This window comes from Nomia melanderi, chromosome 3 (genome assembly GCF_051020985.1).
Source record: "Nomia melanderi isolate GNS246 chromosome 3, iyNomMela1, whole genome shotgun sequence".
In the NCBI taxonomy this organism is placed as follows: domain Eukaryota; kingdom Metazoa; phylum Arthropoda; class Insecta; order Hymenoptera; family Halictidae; genus Nomia; species Nomia melanderi.
Window position 1 is genome coordinate 16,322,752 of NC_135001.1, and position 25,075 is coordinate 16,347,826.

Consider the following 25,075-nt stretch of genomic DNA (forward strand, 5'->3'; position numbering starts at 1 on the left):
AAGGCAGAAAATCTGATAATCGACGAAGACAAATACTTCTCAGAAATATCTGCGCCGAATGTGTATCCTGCGTGTACGTGTACCCCTGTATAATATCGATAATAAATGGTCGTGGGTGTGCGAGATCGACTGGGACTACGTGACAGAAAATGTGGCCAATAGGAACACGTGTGGAAGGATTTGATATCCTGGAGTTAGTAGGATTGCGGTAAAGATGGAGGTGGTACGGAGAGAAACGGGTGGACAAAAAAGTTCTTAATATAGAATCATATCTAAGTAATAGAATAAGATAAACGTAGCTGACATCATAATCAGAAAATATTTACAGAGGTGATAAAAAAACACATCGACAACGAACGAGACAACACATCCAACGAGCGAGCCACTATTTTATGGTCATAGCTGTAAAGAGCGGTATAGTATATATAAATATATAATTATATATAAATATATAATATTTACGCTTGAGGTTGTTTATACGAAGGGATCAGGTGAAAAAAGTTGAAAAACTGGGATCAATTACGGGATTATGAGTCTTACGAGGCGTACGACGATATATAGATGTATATATATATAAATATATATATTCGGTCCTCGGAACAAAAAGGGAAGCTGTCTGCAACATACGGTTGGTGGACGCTCTGAGATAATTCACCCTTCAACATTGAATTAGTCGCAGGAAGTACCTTTAAACGGCCAGCGAGACGGCCATATTAACACCTTACCAACCGGAATTCCATTAATAAAGTTCTCAACGTACGTATCCGAAAATAGTAGGAATAATAATTTTAATTAAGACTCGTTAGTTTACAATTATAACTGTTATTCATATTCGAACGTAGATTAAGGAATTTTCAGCTGTTAATCCTCGCGCACCATTCGAACCGATTTAACCCAAAAACAAACTTTTCATTCGAAATAGATTGTTTATCACGGAATTATGCAAATAAATTTAACGTCAAGAATTTATTATATGGTAACATAATTGAAACATAGACTTCCTCACTTGAACATAGACTGGATTTAGTATATAAAAATGAAACAATTACCTGAACAGTGTGCAAGGCAACAGTTCCTAAGAGTATTAAACGACTGGCGGCAGGTAAAATGTTAATTTATAGGCCCTTAAGGGTGAAATTTATAGGCATCTGAGAGCGTCTACGCACATCCCGCCGTAACGAGTTTTTAACAATGTGATAAACGCCGGTGCGCAATAAATAGAGCAAAAACACGAACGACAAGTTGACGGCTACTAGGTAAACGTTCACGCACGTGGGCACGCACAACATTATTTGTAATACCTTTTGTATAGTGTACCACGCTGTATGTTCGAGTTCTCCGATGAAATGGACTAGGAACGGCTGAACGGTAATCAAAACGGAGAAGGGTTTTCAATAAAGACGCGTCGCATCGTACGAACCGGATAGAAATAAGAATAACTTTCTTGTCGCGATCAGTCCGACGGAACGCATTCTGAACAATCGAATATCAATTCATTTGGAAAATCGGCGATACGATCGACTGCGGATGCCAGAAGATGAATTTTGCTGGAGACTGTACTTTTAACTGTTCCAAGAAACATGCATTTTTCTAACAAGTTCAAAGGATCAGAAATTTTGAACTTCGACGAAGTTTCGTGTCGGAAAAATATTTGCACCTTGGATTCTGTTTTCGTTCGAACGTGGATATACAGGGTGATCGTCGAGACGACTTTCAAGAATTCTGAGGCGCTTCTGATGATCTAATCAAGAATAGTTATAAGTAATGTTTTTCTATTTTAAACAAGCTTTACAATCATAATCCTAAGTGAAATTAGAAACTTTTTCTTGAAAAATTCAAGGTTGTTGTATCGTATAGGTCCTAAATAGAATTGAATAATTCTATTGATTTGAACAAAAATCGATAACATATATGTATCTATTATTTATACAAATATAATCGATCCCTTCATTGTTCTAGCATAAATTTTCAAGGAATCTTGGTTCAAAAGAAATTTGGTTATTTTAAATTCACAAATGGGGTAAAGTTTCATCTGCAACTTTTTTCATTAGATCAACGCAACCGCCTGAAAAAACGTATGGTCTATCACGGCAAACACCTTGTATATGTATACTGGTCGCGCAACGGGTCTAGAAATTGGACCGTGGTCGAGGGAGGAAAAGAAAGTTCGTGAAGGAATGCTGGGTATCGTGGGTCAAACACTAGCGAGCAGCAAAATGAACTTTGCGGCGAGCTGTGCTGGCTGAATCAGCGGTGATGGCGTGATGAGAGAGAAAAATTCGTTTTTTTCTTTTTTTTCTCTTAAAGAGGGTTCTCCTTCTGCCGATTTGCGGAGAAGAAGAAGAATAGAGGTACTGTAAGGAAGCTAGCTATCTCCTGGAAGTCGAAGTTACCTTCAGCGGCCGCCACCGGTGCCTCCTACTTCCAGAAGATGGCACTGGTGCTCCCGTCGTCCATCATGCACTCTGGAATACAGAACAGAAACAAAGAAATGCTATTGGGCCCAAATTATATCATTCGTGTCGTCGTTCACTATATCGTATCTTCTCAAGATAAGACATGCCCTCCCTGCCGGACTTCGTTTTAACGAATATTTTGTTCTTTTCTTTTTAGCGTGATTACACACAGCAGCGTACTTCTGTTGCGCTTTCTTAAACGATGTAATGGAACGTTTCAACTTAAATTTGCGATCTCGACGATTCACGGAAACTGAGTTCGTAATTCCTAAGGATTACTCAGATCTCAGACGATATCTTTTGGCGATGCAGTAATTTAGAGGGAAACCATTAGTCGTATAACAATAGAGCTCTTCCATTAACTCTAGAAAGACTAAGCATTTCTTAAGAAATAATATCTTTAACAAAATAAAATTCTTCAGAACAGATCTTGAAGCCTCAAAATGCAACTTTTCTTGTAATATTCTATACCAAGTGTTATCGAAACTTTTGACTATGCATCACGGTAGATATCGCATTTTATACAGTGACCCAGTATCTGAATTGTACTGTTCATTTCCTCGCCATTGACCAATGTGTGCATTGCAAATGGTGTACATTTAACTGCAACTCACTTTATCTACTTCACAATCTACAGGGTCATGAAAATCCGCAGTTTGATAATCTTCATTCTACATAAAACAAATGGCATACACATTTTTCTTTCGGATATGCCCCGACTTCTCCTGTGATTTTCAAACCAACGTCATTTTTCCACAACTTGCCTACTAAATAGAACGTATTAATTAAATTACTATGTTATTGTTGGTTAATCCTCAAAAAAGACAACTATCCTCTCAAAAAATAATAGACAGATATAACGAAAACGGAGACATAAAATAAATTAAAATAAAATAACCCTACAATTATCCTTTTGAAACGACAACGAGTATATCTAAGTTAACCCTTTGCACTCGATTTATTTTCAATATTATTGGGTGTAAACTTGTATTTATTCTTAGGGCAATGAATCAAAGTAATTTACAATGGTAGAATTCCACATTTTATATATATATTCTATTTATTATTATCATAATAAGATTTAATTTTTGTAATCTCTCATAGTGTGGTATCTTTTAAAGTACCACCAATGAAGTATAACAAATTTGTATTGTCATCTTCAGCATAATGTACAAAAATTATTTCGCCAGATATATTCTTCATTTTCCAATGAAATATCAATGGTAGGTTTTTATAGCTAACATTAATACAAATAATATAGAAATCAAGTGATAGAACTATTCTATTTTAACAATTTCATAGATAATTACGTTAAATGTAATGTAATATAATTCGCTTTGTAATTCTGCTGTATCAGACCAAATGGCGACTGTGAGTCTCCTCTCGAATGCAAAGGGTTAACATATCGCAATCGGTCGGAATCCTTCCCGTTAGCCTTCACCAGGACCGATCGAAACGTCGAAAGTCTCGACGAACAGCCGACAACGAACCGGAGGATTTCTCAATCGGGCGTAACTGTTTTATCGCAATTTTACATTCCTCGGGTAACGCGGCCACACGGTTTCGCGCTTTCGATTCACCGCATTCTCCACGTGAATGAACTTAATGACGCGTCTTCGCGGGGTTATGGAGATGCAAAATTGGCGAACCGAGTTAAAGGTCGTCGTCGCGGGTGCTAGACGCGAGAGCTCATTCCAGCCGGTGGCCTGACTCGCGCCTTCCAGCTAGGCTCCGGGGCACATTTAAGGATTTGTCTCGGGAAATTAGATTCTCGCCTGACTTGCAGCCTCGTTGCATCCCCGTTCTCCACGGATTCTTACCCCTTCGTCCACCCTGCTCTTTCTCACTCGCCCACCCCCGCCCGAACACTCCATCCCTTCGTCCTTCACTTCCTCACGCTTCCTTCTGCTATTCTTTGACAGGGAATCCTCCTTCCTTAAGCCCCGAGTACTTTTCATCTAGCGTTCGTTCCCATTGTCGTGCCGGGACACCGTAGGGACCAGGAATTGGACCTTTGTCGCCCGAGCTAAGTGTTAACGTGCCCTTCGCGCGTTCCTTTTCCCGGTCAGGGTCCGGGAGAAATCAAGGAACGAATTAACCCTTGGGAAATTATCTTCTAACTGGACATCGAGAACAAAGCGAACAGTCTGTTTGACGCCGTATTTCCTTTTCTTTTGGCCCGTGCTCGACGGAACGATGATTCCTTTTGTTCCGTCCCCGGATCGGTTTTTGTTCATACCCGTTGCGACTACTTCGTTCATTCGATTAAAACGATGAATGGAATCATATCGGGAAAACACGTGGAAATGGAAAACGATTTGTTCGTAGAACGTTCACTGATTTCGACGTCCGTTTAATTCGCGATAATGAATCGAGTTAAGCCGGCCTTCTGGCCGAGAAGTAATTCGCAGAGGAACCTTCGGAATTTTCTTCTGGACCAATTGAACGAGCGTGCATACTTGAACTTTTTCTCGATCTTCTTACCTGCTTGAAATATTATGAAAATATTTTTGAATATTGTATTCGTTGTCAATCGTAGCAACCATGGTGTTCCTCGTGGTTATCCCCTTGCGTTGGAGATTTGTCCCATACTTTGTGATTTTTCTGCTCGTTTGAAATCAATGAATCAATATTTATTTTATTCGTAGCGGATGCGACTACGGTTGCAATTACAACCATCTATTGAAAAATAAATTTGTTGAAATTGCAGGCACCAGTGACTAAATTTGTACTTTTTACGTTTTAATTCAACTATTCGAAAGATATAGAAATTACTGAAATGTATTTAGTTCCAAGCATAGAGACAGAACATAGAATGTGTATATAAAAGGACGAGCCAATCAAGAAAGTAGTTTCTCAAACAAACGCCCGACAAAGTTGGAAAAGTGAGAAACGAGAATAATGTGTTAAGAGTTTTCCAAACGATTTCGAAACAAACAGTTTGGTATTTATGGCACTTACTCTAATTAGTTATCCCAGGAGACCTTCTTCGTGAGATAAACAAGGGAAACGAAGGATACTATAACTATATATCTTGTTTGTGAGAATTTTACTATTGGCTAATCTCAGCTTCAAGTGGTATGAAAATTAATATCGGCCTTCGTTATATATTGATTATTCTATAACTTCATGTCAAAACTTTTCCAGCACATGTTGTTACCTTTTTTGCTACTTATTCGATCCATAAACTTTTGTAAAATTTCGACTTGCAATAGTTTCATACAAATATTTGACTGTTTTGTGCAACAGGGATGAGAGAATTGACTTCGCAAAAACTGTATGGAAATAAAATTCGAATACAAAATTCAAAAACACAAGTATAAATTTTAAATTACAAAATGATAACGATAGAAAACATTTTCTCTCGTTATATTTTTACACATTATTTATGGTGTTATTTAAAATTTGAATGTATAGTCTTTTAAGTATGCAGCTAAAATAATGTAAACACTGAAAATTTGTAAGCCTCTGAACCAGAAGACCCCCTTAAGTAATTTTCATTTCATTTCATTTTTCGAGATAAACCGATTTACTGAAAATTTAAAATCAATATTTACATTCTAGTAAATGAACAAGAGGACGAACACTCGATGATCTTGCGTCTTCGTTAACTTTCAATAAATCACAGCCTTTCAATACAACAGTGTCACCAAAAATCCTAACACATTACTGACTGACAATTTTACGTAAAAACTATCCCATGTTGCCGATTATTATTTCGTAATTAAATATAAAAGTGAAACAATCGAAATAATCATCAATATACTTCAATTTATACATCATGAATTGAAATGAAACTTTGGACATATTGCAAGTGCAAACATGAGTTAACGTGTAACCGGTCAACAATGTGTTAATAAACTTCAATCAGTTTTAACGCACAGTATCAACAATAACGCATTGAAGCAGAAATTCTCAGAATTCATCTATCGTGTAAAAATTGTATCGAATGTTTTCCGTACTCTTTCCTCGATAAAACAATCATCAAATTTCTGCATCATGACCAGACAAATTCTTGTCCATCCAGTTCTCTGATCGGATAATAAAATTCCTACAATATAACTTATTCTTGCGTTCTTAATGACGGTGGAGGTCGTTAAATGCGATGTAATTACTGACCCATACGTAACTTTCTACCCCGGCGCGTCGTATTGACGACATCATTCCCTGTCTACGAAGGAGCATGTCGTTCTCTCATAATCCTCGAGGATTTCTCGCAATACCTTCGGACCGGAGCAGTTCGTGCCACGTCGACCAACTCAAAGTTGCCAGCAATGAAGGCAACCTTCCCGAGAATCTCGATATCCCTGGATACGTTTATCTGCTCGAACATGGTAGGGCGAGTGATGGTGGCGGAGGCAAGGTGACTCGCCGAGGGATCGAAACTTATCTACTTGCTCAACTAGCTCCGGTATAGCAGCCACCCTTATCCACTCGCTGGAACTTCCACTACCCCTTGAGCTCGAGAGCAACTTCCGCGCGAGATACGCATTTCTCAAATCTGTTTCCGTCGTTGTACACTTAATTCCGGCGGCTTTCGCGAGACAATCGACCATGCTTAGGCCTCAAAGCCATGACAAACTCATCGAAATCTTCATTTCCAAGGTTTCTTTTGAAAATTAATTTTTAAAATTTGTAAATCTAGATGTGTATCGATATGATCGAATAGATTGTTCTGTGGCCACAGGGAGAATGTGTTTTGAATAAAATAAAACTATCTTTTCGAAAATGTTTAGTCATTTTGTAAAATTTCGATTTTCTTTACGTATAAAGAATTGTTGAAAGGAAGACTTAAATTATATCTTTCGTAACAGGAATTTTCTATGTTCGAATATTTTTGAAGTGTGTAAAAGCGAGTTAAGCGTGTGTAATACGTTGGAAGTGTTGTAGCGGTGAACACTCGAGGAACTTTTATCAGCCAATTTATTTTTCTATATTATTATCATATTATTGTTATTACACAATATAATGTAACACTAGATTAGGAAACAGATCTTAAAATAATCAATCTAAAATATGAGTAATAGTTAAACATGGTCTGTAATGTTGACTTTCTGAATGCTTGAAAATAATCATAAAAAGGATCGATATTATTGCAAAGGATATTAGTTGTTATGAATACAAGGTCTATTGAGTTTTCTTCGTTGTGGATACAATGAAAGCAAATATAAAATTCGAATTCGTCAGATCCTTAAAGGGAAAATAAAACTTTAATTGTTCTAAAACATCAATATATTAAATGTAATTATTAATAAGGCGTGAAATAGGTAGCAAATCTGACCAAAGTCTTCTTTCCCCAAAAGTTAGTAGTTCGAATGGAATTAACCACAAAGTTAGTTTAAATAATCAGTTTAAGAAAGTATTGCACTCTCCCAACTTTAGTGTTGAGAACTTTGAAATAAGGGGACCAAATTATAAATCTTTACGCCTGACGCGTCTGAGTCAAGGAGATTGAAGTAGTCTCGACTGAAAGATATAATGAGAAACGATGAATAAATTTAAACATTTAATAGAAAAAATGAATAATTAGCCGCTAATAAAATTAATTCCTGATTCTACGTATTGATTATTGGCAAGGAAGTACTAGATTCACTAGTTCTTAGAAAAAATGATATTCGTTCATTTAGATATTGGAAAACAGAGGTTTAACTCCTTGCCTTATAATAACGTGCCGCGCTCGCGATGAAAATTTCAAACGGAATTCGACATATCTAAGTGTTACTTACTGATTTCTAACATAAATTAAATATTAGTTCTCTATTATTAATCTTTAACCTTTAGAGTGAATGCAGACACAAAGTAAGCATAAAATTCGTTTCCTTTTCTACTAAATTATCAACGACGAGCTTGCTTCATCAAGCGCAGTTGGATAGTAAATCGTAAGGCAAACATTTACCAAATAATGTCTAGAAAATTCAATATGACTCGAATTGACTCGTTCCGTAAATCCAGTGTGAAGAGTGTGATCACATTGACAGTTATTAGTTCGGCGAATGAAATAAGGCATGCGACACTTGGAAATATGAAAGGGAAGATTATTCTCCTCATAATAGAAATGGGTAGTTCTGCGTCGCTGATTAAGTTCAGAAACCTTTTGATCAAAGTCTATCACTGTGAAGGCGTATCTCTGTGGATAGGTATACCGTGTAAGACAGTAGAAGCTGAAGCAGTGACAGTGTTCGGCTTTAGATCGCTCGTCCTATAGTTACGTCAAACTGAGGCTTTGTGGGGTCACACTGAGACAGCCGACCGGAGATTACAATGGCATCTACGCTAGATTAGCATATGAATTACGGGGCCCCTCATCCATTTCTCTCGCTCCACCCCGTAACCCGCTTTTCTCCTTCTTCGGTGCTTCTCCTTCGACGCCATAGATGGATCAAACTCAATTGATCGCACAAAGCCACCATCCCTTTTACGAGACGATCATTTTTCCATGCGTTCGCGTCAAATTGCGAAAGCAAAGGGAACTGGTGACCGAATTGTACGATAAGAATAGATACAGGTTTAATCCTTATCACTCCAAGAATATCGTAGAATAATTGCCAGCTGCTCCGAATAAATTTCGTTAATTCCAAAGAGGAAATTCCATTCATACATATTTTACTGTTACAATTGTGTTTGATGTATCCGTGTTTGGCAGTAAGACTGTTGGTTAGAGTGATAAAGATTAATATTCTGGCTTGACGTATTGTATAAATCATATACTTAGGCACTGGTAACGTTCATGTTCAGTTATTTTGTAATAGATAATGGCAACAATCATTTTGAATAGATTACATGTATCATATTTCATCACCTTATTTTTAATCAATATTCAGGAACAAAGCGCATTTGAAAACGAAATAGAATAAAGCGCACATAGCGAAAAGCGAACATGGAAAGAATCGCGCAATATAAAATACGCTCAGTCCATAACCCGAACATGTATAAATTGTACAAGTGTAAAACAAAAGGGGAGACATCCTCTTCTTGTGAAAAATAGTTCTATTTATACTAATATTTATTATATAAATAAATTCCTTCTGGATGCACAGTAGGAACAACCGTTAGTACTTATAATAAATCACCAAAAATCTGTAGCATTTAAGAAAAATTGCAAAACAATAAATAATTTATTTAACAATACGTAAGTATTTCATTGGGAAAAATTCAATAAATGTTTCGCATATCTTTTTTGTGCGGATTATGCGCTGTGCGAATTTTATATTGTGCGGTTTTTTCTATGCGCGCATTTTACGTTATGCGTTTTTCTCCTGACCTCTTTTTTCTGGTTACCATAATTTGATTCCGAAAATAATTATGATATTTTGCGTTTATGTTTTTGTAAACGTTGAATGTCGCAAGTGCAACAGGTTTTTTGATACTTCCTTTCCCTCAGTCCTGAAAATAAGAAAAATATTCGGAAATATAATTATAAAATTGTATTGTGATAATTTGAATAAGTATTCGCTCAAATAGAAAAAGTGTTACACACAAATTATTAGTCCTGTAACTAATTTTCAAAATTAAAAAAACGTTGTGTGACGATATCCATTGCTCAACGCAATAATAATTATCGTAATATTTAAAATAAGTTTCATCATAAGAACTTTTGAAAACTTCACTTACAGCTTCATGAGAAGTGCAAATGCATCCATGCTGTTTCCTTTTAGAAAAAGGCAATTATGTAATACGACTGAAGTCTGCAATTATAAGAAACGCCAGCAAAAGATTAATTTTGCTGTTAAAAATTCTTCTTTTCTAACTTAAAGGAATTTAAGGATTAATTCTATCCTATTACAGCTGCCCGGCATATTTCAGTGTGTTTATTCAGGTATCTATAATACCTATTTATTTTTGTATACTATACTAAGAATAAACCAAGAATTTTTAACCAACGTAATATAATTATTTGTTTTTTAATTACCGTTGGAATGATGAATTTCTTTCACTCAAAAAGTTCGCCGTTTGTATTTATGTGAAAAAGAAATAAATTGAATATTCATCATGAAAAGAATTTACAAATTTGTAATATTATATAATAAACGCAAGCAACGTTTGTTGAGTTTTCATAATTTTATTACATTCTTTCTAAATCTGTATGCACATTCTTTGCCATTCATTCAATATGTATGTATAATACAAACCTGATACCCAATCAACCGTTACCGCGTATTTCAATATATTTGAATTATCTGTTGCACGCGAGTTTTATAATATTTGGTTGTCGCAAAAACTGTAAGATCGCAGATATATCAGTAGATTTTCATTGACACGAAATTAATGAATAACACACAACTCGAAAACGGTGCGGCTGCATTGTACGGAAACGAAATTTTATCGAGGCGTGCTTTTTTGTTTGTTCGATTGAAAGTTACGTATGGGTTGTCAACGGGTATTACTGTGCGTTACAGTGAATGCTTTCCCATTCAATAAAAATATTTCATAGCTCGCCATTAAATCCGCCATATTTTATTGAAACTTTCCATCAATAACGCATCCTTTGTTACACATTCGAAGCCTTTATAAGTAAATGCATTACAGTTTTTAATAATTCTATAGACGCGAAAACGTTTTTGATAATAGAAAACCGGTTGGCTTTCATGGAAAAGTAAAAATAATGACACTGAACTAAAGAAAATGTATGGAATGTGTTTAGCTATAAAACGTACTGTTTCGAGACATTTTATTTATTGTTCATGACTTTTCGTCGTTTATTCGTATTTTGTTAAAGCTCTCTGGCTAAAAGTAACGTCAGTGACAATTGTTTATATATATAAATAATATGCATATATATATATATATACATATATAATAAATAATATGCATATTAGGTATACATAATATATCATAGAAACCGTTCTTTAATACTAAAGTCAAGTTGGAAATGAATTTTACGTTTCTTTAGTTTACTTAAATCTTAGTCTTATCAACAAAATTTGATGATAATACAAATTTATACTGGTACGATCGTCTGTTCTCACCTCTGCGGTTTTCACTGTCCGCCGGCTTCACTTGAATACGACGGTTCATCTGTAACATACAGAAAAATATAAAAATTAATTGTGTTATTAGGAAAGATTCTTATAGTTCTTGTAATAGGACTATCAAAATTATTTCCCTGTCATTGCAGCATCAAAAAACAGTGGGAAGAAAGATATTATCGAACCAATAAATACTTATCATTCCACAGATATCCTTCTTAATGTTCTCAAGATCATAAATATTTCTCTGCATATAATTTTCATTACGTACAATTAAAGTTAAAACAGCTGATATTAAAATGAATTTAAAAATACATATACAGCAATCATACAACCCCGAGAAAACCATTGATTCCAAAAATCAACGTTAAAAATGTATATATAAAAAGCTGCATTCTTCATCCTAACCGAGGTAGAGATTTACCTAGTCTGTTTCAGACAAGATATATTTATAACGTCCAGTTTTGTGTCCGTAACAGCAAAAATGCGCGGTGACGCCAACGAGAACAAAAACGGTACATATTAGCGGCAACTTTTCCACGGATCAAGGACTGGCGACAAATTCGTCCGTAATCCGGGTGCAATTTGGCCCCCGTTGCGCTGTTCTAGTTGGAACATTATTACCGTTCGTTGACGAAACTTTCTTTCGCCGTTAACAAGACATATTGCCGTAAAATAAAAGTGGCGATTGGCGGGAACGGCGACGCTGTACAGAAGGAAGTGAAAATAAGAACGAAAAGCAGGACGACGGATGAAGAAATGGGGGGGTGGGGGGTGGGGAAAGAGGATATCGTTCGCCCCCGCTCATCCGACCCGATCCAACGTTTTGGTTTGCGAAAATGTGGAATTCCGGAGCTCGACCTTCTGTACCATCCTCACGAAGTCTTTTGGACGACTACGAATAGGTCGAGATCCCAGAGAACAAATAACATTGTTTATTTGTTGGACGGATCGCGCTACCGCAGAGCGCTTCAGTTCGTTCCTAGGGGATGAGAATGCATGATTCATGACGCGGGGGACACAGGACTGTACTCTGATCCCCTCTCTCCAGTCCAACCGAATTCGCCACCCTCTCTTTCCCGCTCTTTTAGCCGGCTGTTTTCTCCTCGGAATCCTCCCGCCCCTTTTCGTCACTTCGAAACTGCCGTCAACCCTCCCAGAAATGTATTATAGCGGAACTGTTTTGCAAAAAATTTTTTTATTGATCCTTTTTCTTCCCTGCTTGACACGTTGACTGTCAAACCAACGCGGATAGAAATTCGCGTGAAACCAAAGCAATTCGTTTAACAGTTTACACCTCTAGTTCCTTTAACATTTTCTTTTTGGTGACTTTCTCTTGTTTGAATTAAATAATGTCGAGTCATATTTGATAGAAAAGTTTAATGTTACGATAATGTATGACACAATATATTGAATACAGTAGAATCTCGATTGTCTGATTAACCGAGACACTTAGGTAAATGGAGACTCAAGATGAAATTCCTCGAAGCGTGGTTGCAGAATTTTCTTCTAAAAAAATCTAGATTGGGAGAAATAGTAATGATTAATTGAAGTTCCACTGAAATGAACTTTTAAACCTTTATATAAATCACAATAAACGACAAATCGTAGACTATATTTGAAGCAAAAATGAATTAATAAATGTAACACACAATAAATCCATCTCTATTAACCCGTTGCGTTATTTGATTTTGTCGTAACTTTGTGGATACAACTAGTTTTTTTTTAATAGTCTAATTTTAGTTAATACTTCAGCTTTTTTATAATAAATTACACGTTCAATTCAATTTCTTTACGAAAATAAGCAAGCTACTTTGATTACGATGCGGCAGATTTATCAATTAAATTATAATCACTCGTTCAGGTGCGAGATTCGTCATTTTCACTTGAGAGACCAACTAAATAGATTCGAAATACACGATTAATTGATATCAGAACCATGAGAAAACATATGAAGTTTCCATAGGCAGTCTTGTTCAAGATTGAAAAGTTTCAAGACAGTCATACTCATAACAATCCTATAACAATGATGCCATTTGATCAATCTCGTGAGTCACTGTATACTACACGAGCATCGTAACCATCTGTCTTCTTACTCGCTACTCTTTTTTCATTATGCACTGGCTGCCATAACACAAGAATGCTAGGGAAAGAACGCGGTGGGGTGGAAACGTACGTGGCAACCCCAAAACTTTTTCTTTGTACATGCAAGTCATATACCAAGGGGAGTTGCGTTGCAGGGGTCAGTGCCACGACCATGTGGAACTCGCGCAGAAACTATGCTCGCTGACACAACCAAGATTTCCGGGTTCATGGTCTTGAAAGGACATATTGTTCCACTGCGTTCGCATTATGCGGTTCACTATAGATCTGTTTGTGCGTGCCACTTCTATTTTCCATTGAAAGCATATAGATTAATTAAAATTATTAGCAAATTTTGATTCTGATTTGTCTCAAAATGTATATCTTCTATCACAGTGAACGGTGTTAACTGTATATATTTATGGAAATCCACACTTTTCAAGGGTTGTTTATAAGAAATAGAATTCTACAAAGATTCGTTTTACGCGCTAATTAAGTACATATTGTATTAGGTTAAAGGCACTTTCTTGCGTCACGGCTACATTAGTAATACGAATCTAATTTTAGTCAGTCCTACTGTTTAACATGTGAAACTTCAGTCGATGTTTTCATGCCATAAGAATGTTTATTATATTTTCATACTTCGTTGCTTATTCTGCGATTCTATATGTAAATTTTCGGTTAAAAATCATGTATTGTTATATTTTTGTTTTTCGATTTTGATCGTAGATAATATTATACTTTTGCAAATAATTCGTTAAGTATACCGCCAAATGTTCGAAACGTGTACAATGAAAAAGTAATAACTTGTTGTCCGCTAAGATGTTGCAATTAAACATTAGTTACATTGTAATTAAATATAATTACGACATTTAAAATTAACATATATTTTGGATATATACATAATTCTAAAATATGTTTTGAGATCAAATGATGATGACAATAATTGTTAACTATTATCATTAACTACAATTTATAGGTAACTTAAAAACATTTCAGCTACAAATACAGCTGGTTGCATTGACCAATTTAAAACATCAATTTATACTGATTAAGATCCTACGTGTCAAAAGATTAAATCTAGCTTTGTAGGTGTTTTTAGATTTTCGTTCGTATAGAAAGAATTAGCTTCGTCACGACGTACTGTATTCAAAAGAATATAGAAGGATCATCGTATTTTATATTTACAAAAGGGAATTTTTCTAAAGGGCTGGCAGCTGCTTCGTAACACGTAATATAATTAACAAAATAGGATTTAAGATCATTGACATTAATAATAAAATGTTAAATTGGCATTGAAAAGTCATTCTTTGCATACGATGAAATCATATTTTTCATTGTGTTTTCATACAAATTCAGTAATTAAATTTTATAATAAAGGCAACAAGTACGAGAAGTAGTTGAAAATTACGATTTTAATTAATTTTAATTAAACAGACGTTTGTTATAACATGAGAGCAAGCATTGTTCGCCACCTATATTCTGAAATATCCGTCAGAGATATAACTTTATTCGCCAGCTGCACATTAATTTAATTTCAATACAAATGCCATAGGAAATACTCTCAAAGGAAGTAGATAGTATTGTTGATTGTTCCACGTTTCCAGGAATTTACATTCACATACTTCTGTTGTCGAATATATTATTTGAATAAGAACATATTACAGTTACGTTAAGGAAGGATACATTTTCCACTTGAATCTTCCGGAGTTAACCGAGTACACTTCTAAATTACAGATTTTGCTTTAAACATTTTGTAAATATACTACAGAAGCTTTAGTGTAAAACATTTTAGAAGCATTTTAGTGTAAAACTAACTATACTGTATAAATGAACATTCATTTGATTAAATATCAAAAGCTTCCGTTCTTCCATAATATCCAACAATTAGTGTTAAGACTAAAACTAACAAGCAATTGGAGTGAGTTATTTTTCAATGTATTATAAAAATCAGAACAATATATTTCTCGATACTTAATGAATCCCCTGTTGTTATGTCTGCACAAATACACAATTCTTTTTTACAGTTTTCCCAAAAGCCTTGTCATAATATAAATACTCGCATACTAAAAATTCTAAAATGGGCCAATTTGATCCGTCTGTTAGTTTCAGTGTTAAATAACGAATAGTTCTGTGAACAATCGCATTCATGTATTAAAATGAGACACCCTATATTCATTCTCCAGTATCGAACAAATGAAGAAAAATACGGGAAACGAGAGCAGCGACTGAGAAAGGGGTTGAAGCACAGGAAGAAGCGTTAATTCTAGGGACAACGCGAAAGAACACTGATAAGGGGAGACGAGAATAGAGGTGAGGTCACTTTAAACACTATCCTCTGGCCAGGAAATTAAACTTTGACTCTAGTGTCGGCTATTAAGCGTTTGTTGTTGTTGCGTTGTCAGGGAAACTGGATGTTTGTATAGATACCGGAATTGAGATACGACGTTTCGCCCTTCCTCCGTCTCTCCGGGGAAGTTTAACGCAGAATGCATCGTGTAAATGTCACTTACTACCCGGGGGATCTGTACCAGTCAATAACGATTACTAGCCGAGGCTTCCGCGGAATGTATTGCAGGGCATAGACGTGGCGATTAACGTAGACAAGCATTAACTACCACCCATTACTCGGTGGCTCCGTTGCGTCTAAATAGTTCCACTTACACTTGATTAACGTATCGCGTTAATGTTAGTTAATGACTTCATCGACTTCGTTGATCACGGTGCAAGAATACGAGAAAAAGGCCGCGATGAACGCGATAAGCAAACGAGTTTACTTGGAACGTATCATTGACACTCCCTTCGCATAGATTGTATGCACGGAGACCGTGAAAATGGTTTTTGTTCTATCCTGTTGCAGGTTGATTCGATTTTTCTACATCTACGCGTTATAAAACTCGTCGGAATACGATGAAATACGATATCACTCTTATTCTATATCATGTTTAATCTACAAAAATTATTAATGTAGTAGATAAAACTGCATGTTGCTTCAAATTTGCTAACTTCGATTATGAATGTACAAAATCTGAAAATCCAGTTTTGTTATGGAAGCTTGTTATGAAACATGCAGTATATTAGCATGTTATTATAATACATATATGAACAGAATGTTGTTCAACAAAGTGGACAACAGAAGATTTAATGCAGTTTGAAAACAAACTTTAATACAGTGAAATTTGTCAGTATTCTTCCCCGAACAATACAAGCAGAGATTTCAGCAAAAAATTCGTTACTCGTATAGATAGGTAATAAGTGGTGTTAAATTGTCATTTCTTATCAACGAGTAACATAATAAAATTAATCGACAGTAAACGTCAAATGAATGGGTCTCTAAGTTGAAAACTTGATCCCAGGATGAAACGCGTTATAGAAAAGTCCCCAGTATTATTCTTTAACGATTTCGTTGCATTCTGTGCCGAGCCTTTGATAATACGTGTCATCATCAGCTGCGTGCACTTAGAAAATCGATTCCCTTAAGAGGCACCACTCAAGATGGATAGTAATAAGTAAATGTGTTTGCTCAGCCCAGAGCGCGCATCACGAGCAATTAATTAAGCTCGATTATCTATGTACACTGCGGGAAGCAAGTCTTGCTTCTGCCAGATAGATGCTGAGTAATAGCCATATGCTCTAAGAGGCGCACCAGGTATTCGTGCCTGTTTCATTCTGCCTCCAGAGCGCTAAGAAAAAATAACCAGCGATCACGTTACAAAAAGTAGTATCATTTGTTTACCATCGAAGCAAATTATATTAAGTTCACGGCACGCGACTGTTATCATGAAATTTTTAATGTTACTGTTCTACTCGTACAGTCGTTCATTCAAAAATAAATTTAATAATGCACCATAGCCGCGTAATCAGTAAACTGCAGATCTTCATGCAAACTCAAATGTTCAAGAATATAATTAGAAAAGCAGAATTACAAAGCACAACTACATTTTTATAACAAGTGTTATAAAAAGTACTACACTTTAGGTATTATATATACTCTTTTGTGTCGTATGCATTCTGTGCAAGTTTGCGCTTACAAATTTCCCATAAACGCATAAAAATCTGCAGTCTAACAATTTATTCTACGAATCTTTACAGAAGTTCAATCATATAACATAATATAAATTTCATGAACATTATTTGTTAAGAGTTTATGCTGACTGCGACTGACGCAGTTACACGAAGATGTATCCTAATTCTGTTTCTGCAGTTCTAATTACCAAGATTTATACGAGTGAACGCCCATTTTGCTAGGACTAATAGAATAAAGTATACAAGAAATTTCTGTAAATCTTATGTTAAGGGCGTGATTAAATAACTAGAACTATAATGGAAAATACTTTTTCTTAACTAATACTATAAAAAGAAGCATACATTGCATATTATTTGTATTTCTTCGCGTCGAGCTTATCATGTGCAATTACGCTTCTAAATTCTCTATAAATACATACAAACGAACAGTCTATTTGTCGTAATTTCAATTCGTCAACTATTCAACGCAACTATTTTCATAATCCTTTCCAACGTTCACTAATATTTTCAACAATACTGAATTCTGAACCAATTAAAGAGGACGTATTAATCAGAGCGGGAATATAAGGGCCGATAAAATCATAACGACTCTTTCGCGCTGTTTCGAGGTTGAACCCTCGTTCCGTGCAATTAAATTAGTCCCGTATTTATAACCTTGCTCTTCCTTCCCACTCTTTTCCCTTTGTGTGACCCAATTCTTTTCTCTCACGGGAAGTCCGATTTCAAGAAAGCCACGCAAAATCCAGATAGAGGATAGGTGGAGGTTGATAACTACCAAATTGAATGGTGAATGGTCGCTTCGGAAATTGAATAAGCTATCGTGCCTGAACCGAGCCGTCGAGCGAAGCCTGGTATTTGACCTGGCTGCGTGCAATCAATGTACTGATTGGAGATAAGGGCTCACCCTGTAGCCCCTGGCATCCTCTCCGGCATGATTTATATATGTACGGTCTTCGCAGGCGATGTATTCATTACTTGATTACCCTTCGGCAAGTTTATACCGTCGTGACCGTGTAACGAGCCAGATATCGGGATACACTATATAACAAAAGTAAGTAAACGTGGTAGTAACTAATGCTCGACTCAATTTTTCTGGGGCCAACGGTTACGTATCCTAAAAACTATCACAAATGATAAATAAATGGACGTAAGCTGTTTCCTTATATACGTTTAACAAATTTTTCATTATGAAAGCTCCAAGAGTGCGTCCATTGAGATTTTAATTGACTTAAAATTCAGTTTGCGTGTTGTTAAATCAATTTCTGTTATAACTTCTGAGGAAAATGTTTGTCACCTTTTTAACAATTGGGGGAAGAAGAAAGCAGGAATGGCTCATTTTGACCCGTCTGGTAGTTTTAGTGTTAACACTTCAATGCTAAATTCATTAGAACACAGTAACTAAGTGGGTTGCCAAAGTAAGCAATGTAAGTAAATATCTTGAAGTTTTCATTTCCTAATTTGTTATTGAGATATATTTTTGAATTAACGCTTTTCTTTTCATAAACTTATACATTATCGATCGTTTTGATATGTGAAACATATGTCACCAGAAATATATTCGCAAAGTAATCTTTATAGACGATATTAATTCGTGTTTACTTATGTCTGTAACACTCGTTCATCGCACAGCCTGTATTATTATTATTTCTGTTTTATAACCGAATTACTCCTTATTTGAAGTTTCATCACTTTAGTTATTTGAGTAGATTTAATTTAAGTAAACGAGAATTTCGTTCAGAAGAATGAAACATTTAATTCGATACCATTCTGTTTTTGTTCCAAATTCATCTATTTATATTTTTGTTATATACTGTACTTTGTATTGTATTCACTCCAATTCGCGAACCACATATTTTCTCCCCCTTACCACGATTTCCGCACGACTCACATCACTCTGTCTCATCGAATCAATTTTCTTGCTTCTTATTCTTCTACTGATTTTATCTACATCAACTGCCAACTTTGTGTCATAAATACATACGTTTGTATTGGACAATTAATTAAAATACTACTTTACTCCTCAATCCTTGTTTAACACTAAGACTACCGAGCAATTAGAGTGACTCATTTTCAATTTTTTATAAAGATTGGAACAATATGTTTCCTGAGATTTTAAGGGTCTCCTAGTCTTGTATCTGTGAAAATACACAAATGTAATTGAAAATCTTTTACTAAAACGTCTTTATAATTTAAGTATTTGCAAAATAAAGATTCTGCAGTGAGTCAATTTGACAAGTCCGGTAATTTCAATATTAAGGTCGTAATTGCGTTGTCCAAGAAATAGCTTCATTACATTGTCCAGGCAATACGTCAAACATGTTGCATATTCTTTCCTCGAAGCACCGACGACTTTCACTTCGTTTAGACCATTCCGTTGGACCCCTTAGCATCGCGGAATCGTGTAAGTAACTTCCGAATAATAAACCTATTCGAGCCGATTCCCGCGCGTACGTTTGTTTGGGTATTCAACACATGTATTCTTCATCTTCTTCGCATATAATAGTTAGCGTTGTTAGTTTCTGCGGAACATATATCCGTTGGATGTTCCTAATGTAGCTCCGAGTTTCTATTTCCGCCATTATTGTGCGTGTTGCGCAATCATGAAGCACATGATTTACATGTGCTGACAGCAACAACAGTTCACACGTCGACCACATGGTCCCCTTCCTGTATGTGTGTTAGAACAAATGTACTTTCCTTCCAAATGGTCCTTACACTTCGTCAAATCCCATAGAGCAGAGAAACAGAATTTACGACATGAATGATATTCAATCTTTCTTTTCTCTTCTTGAACTTCCACAGTTTTGTTAGACTAGATATTCGTGATTTTATATGGGCTTTCGAAATTATGTGATAGTTTTTTTATTTAATCCTGCGTTCACTTGTTTTCTTAAATGTATGCAAGATGGTTAACTTTAAAATTTACCTCGATTCATTTTGTTACCATAATATTCTTTACTCTTTGCTTTAGAATGCGATACATTTTCTATTGAAAAATTGAAAGTATTTAATTTGTTTCATTAGTAAGAGTAAGTAGTCATAATCATAGTCATAAACATTGTAAGTTTTTATTGTTAGCTTCACTGCTGTGGTAAATTATGATCAGTAAAAACAACAAACGAAATTCGATTTAATCTATGTGTTCAATTTTTATAGTTTTTACATTACTTGCCTTGAGAAAGTTATCTCCCAAAAGATCATCAAATGGGATATTAGAATTTAAAATGTTCCAATTGTGACAGACGTTTCGATCATATTGTTTTGAGCCATACCATCCAGTAATGAACGATTATGTATGTTTATATCGTATTCTTGTATCGAAGTTGCTTTGATTAGCGCCTTTATTAATTATCATTTTAAAAATATCATTATTAGTAACTAAGTGAAGTGTTCCGAATAAAACGTTGCTTACAAGAATTAGAACGGAAAGTAAAAAAAAAGAACTTTGGAAAAAAGTTACTTCCTTTATCAAGGGATTGGGTAGTCCTTGGACATTGCAAAAATTTGACGGTTGAATATCGCTAGATTGTGCTCGTTTTAAGAGGTTGATTAAAGTTACATATGTTCTGCGTTGGTCATTAACGTAAAAGCGTTATTGATGTTTTTAAAGTCACGATATCCGAACATTTGTGGAATTTAAGAAAGTGAATGATATACGGAGCGATTCAGTGCCATTTCATTTATCACTGCTATCCGTGCTGCTAGTGTATTGTCCTCATTGTCTGCCGAATGAATTCTACCTAGAATTTTAGATTACAAATCTTCCAACCATTAATAAAATTCACGGACACTGGAGTTTTATCGAATTGAATTTAGTTCTTCCATAAGTTAATTAATCGATTTTTTGTCCTGATAAAGATATAATAATAATTCAGGAATTTCCTCTGTTTGGTTTGCCTTATATTTTATTTTTCACAAATAATAATAAAATTGGTTTGTACGAAGGATTTGCTCATTCGAAAACTAAATCTACCGATTTGATAAACGCTCGTTCTATTCTATTATCATCATATGTATTTAGCAGCAATTTGATTAAATAGTCTAAGGACATTTGAATTGTGGTCGTGTTTAAATTTGTATTAACTTCGTTGCTTCGAGTGATTTTACAACGAAGTTAACGTAGATATAGAATAAGCAACAATTTTTTTCCCTAATAAATTATTATCGATGAAATATTTGTATCGATCATAGGTACGAAATAAATCATGGGGCAAGGGTTCAATCAATCTTTCTAGTAACGACTGCATCACAGTAAATTTTATTTTTCAACATTCAACTAATACGTGTAAGTAAAACCTACACGAAAAACATAAACAGAAAATGTGTCTAGCTAGGCATGAATTATTACTATGGGTTTTCATTATAAATCAAGAGTGCGATTAAGACTCCGCAACGACATTTTCGTAAATTCGTTTTATCAGCGCTCATCATAGTTCAAGGGATGACTGTGCGCCGGTAGATACCGGGCTCCAGTTAACTTCAATAATTTGCCGTACGCGTATCCAGCTGGAAACTGTACTCCCCGAAATCTGTAGCCGCGCCTCTGCCGCTAATACGGCTAATTTGTCGACTGCTCCAAAAGCAAATGCACTTCTCTCTACGTTCACATCGGATGCCACAGAGGAGCGAGTGATTCCCGACTGTCTCCTATCAGATTACGTCTAAATGGATTTCAGATGGGCTAATTGGCGAATTAATTGAAATTCCAAGATTAATTGGATCGTTCCGACAATTGATATCGTCGACATGGAACCGTACAATTTTTATATCGAACGATCGACTATACAATGTTTAAGAATACGCAGCACTCATAATTCGTATAAAAGAAAGCAGGAAGCACTAACATAGACTATTCGTTTGTAACTGAACAGCTTACCGATTAAAGTGATTGGCTTTGCTTTTAGAATTTTTTTTCTGATTTTCAAATATTAGTGTTTAATATTGAAAATGAAAGATTTCCAAATGGTAGAGGTTAAAATTGAAAATTGAAAGTTTGAAAATTTTAGAGTTAAAAATTAAAAATTTTAAGATTTTAAAGTTTAACGTCTTAAATTAAAAATTTTCAAATTTTAGGGTCGAAGCATTTAATTACCTAATGCTTTTAGCATCTTATCTATAAAATAAAATTCCTTGATGTCTGATTTTTATGGAATAGATAATACATAGATATGGAATAACTTCGCAAACGAACGAACATCTTTCCATAAGTTTTCTTAGATTACATGGTTTAACTTGAAATATAGGAAGGTTCGAGGTTCCACTTGTATTTTAGTGAGTGAAAAAGACAAGTTTATTGATTGACGAAAAATTGATTATATATTTTCAAGCAACAAATTTTTGTGCAGCGTGTACGGTCATAGCGTTGTCGACGTTAATTTCTACTTTTTTTTAATACAAGAGAACAATGAGATTTTAGTCAGTGATAATTTCTATTGGCACATAAATTACGAAATATGCAATTTTGTTCGAACGCGTTAGAAAATTATTGGCCCGCCCACATATCCGCCAGCCGTTTCCCGTGTTTCCATCGCGATTATAAACAGGATTCACGTTTCATTATTAAAAGCAAAGCGCTGCACGATTATGCATCGCAATCTATAACATACGCGAGAGAAAAAACGTGTATATGAACGCAAATTTGACCGCTGTGAGTTACGCATGCAAATATAGTCAGAGTAAATATAGTGTCAATCATTTTCTCTTAACACTAGAACTACCGAGCATTTAATACGATTGATATGTAATCCGGAAAAGAAACGGTTAAGAATATGTCAAATTTACTCATAGAAATGTGATTGGAAGAACTATATTTATGTTTAACATACGATTTGTCTTTTCGAATAGAAGCAGAAACTTATTTTATCGGCGACCGAAAAATGTCGATAACTCCTGCGATTTCATTTTTATTCATCATCTAGAGAGGAAATGGTTCGAAAATCTGAGGTATTGCTACACGTTCGCCTTGACGTGAGTGAAACGAGTCTGTTTTACGATCTTTTCGGAGCCATGTTTTCACAAAATTTCTTTATAATCATAGAAGTCACGAATACTTTGAAATTCCACTGGAAACACAGTATCTTTTCATTCGTTGTGCATTTTTAATACTACAGCATCTAACGAAATTAGATTTAGATTTAAATTAGATTTATATACTACAACTGAATACAAATTAGGATAAGAAAACAGTGTAAACTTTTATTTTCTTCGTAAACGAGTGTAGAAAATTACAAATAAAGTGATTCCCTACTAAATATAAATCAATTTTTTCATTTCATAAATTTCGGGACATTTCTATCCTCTGTGAATGCATAAAAGACGACGGCCAATTAATATGACTGTAATGAACTAATTAGCAAAATTTATACATTCTAATATACGTCAAACAGTATTAACACTGTCACTACGATGACAACTGTCCACAATTATCTCTTTTGCAAAACATTTCTCAGAATTGTAAATCCAGAAGCCGCGAACACTGTACACCTAACGAGGAGTAAATCTCCTTTCCTTTCTTCAAATCCGACATTTGTCTGCACCAATTATTCCCATGGTAGAATATGATGCACTGTTCCGATATCAAATTTTTTACACAGCACGCCTGTTCGGCACGAAACACCCATTCGCTTGCCTATCCAATTTCTCACTCTTTTTTTTACTCGCCACCGATCACTTTTTTCCCTAACACTGTACAAATATTTGAGAGTCGGCTACAGCAACCCCGTCGAAAGAGCATTCGAGTCGAGTGAGCTTTCGCGTCCCCAGGCCAATCACCGTTCACCGATTGTAATCTAAGCCAATGCCTGGGTGCGCATTAAATGTCAAACGTTATTCGTCCCTCTATTCCGTGACGCCAACGGCGACGACAACGACGTCGTCTGCGCCGATCACGGACGTTGTTGCCGATCGTTTATCTGACAGATGTTAGAAAACCATTCGTACACGGCTTTCATAAACGTTTAACGACGGTTGATGTCGCCTCGTTTCGTGTATACCGCAGTTTAGAGTACTTCAGTGTCTTCGTACACGTTGCCGGCGTTCAACTTTGGGATTATATAACGTGATTTCCATTTTCCACCGATTTCAGACTTAACACGTTCACGGTAATGCGTCACATATGTGTGACACTGTTGATTACCATTGCTACGATGATAGACATTTACGTAAAATACTTGTTTTGGTTTATTTACTATGTTTTAACACGTTTCGTGACACCATAAATTTCAGTTATGTTTCGCTTATAAAGCGTAGTGATTTTTTAAATGAAATATTCAATTATATTTAAATTTTTTGTGACTTTTATATATTCTGATAGTATTTCTTTTCGTTTCCGTTGGTTTATACTGTGTATCACTATTAGCGACTACGTGTCACTTAAAAATATTTTCTTAGAAAAATTAGCATGTACCGTATGTGGCACATACGGCATTGAACATGTTAAATGTGTAAAAATTATACGAATAACATATCACGTCAAACAATTGCAAGAAAGGCACTGTTCACAGTAAGGGTACTTCAAATTCGACCGTACTCGCGAATGTGTGAAAA

At 35.3% G+C, this 25,075-nt stretch overlaps 1 protein-coding gene across 15 annotated transcripts in view; it reads right to left on the minus strand.

The window, feature by feature from the left end:
* Positions 1–25,075, minus strand: part of bru3 (CUGBP Elav-like family member bruno 3) — a 975,444-nt gene that overhangs the window by 120,181 nt on the left and 830,188 nt on the right. For 9 of the 15 annotated variants that reach the window (XM_031982254.2, XM_031982256.2, XM_031982251.2 and 6 more), the window contains one exon: positions 11,423–11,471. In XM_031982254.2, the coding sequence (XP_031838114.1) occupies positions 11,423–11,471 (49 nt within the window). Of the gene's footprint in view, positions 1–1,301; positions 2,374–2,393; positions 2,466–11,422; positions 11,472–25,075 lie in introns of those variants that run through there. The other 6 variants (XM_031982259.2, XM_031982260.2, XM_031982262.2 and 3 more) reach the window with 3 other exon arrangements.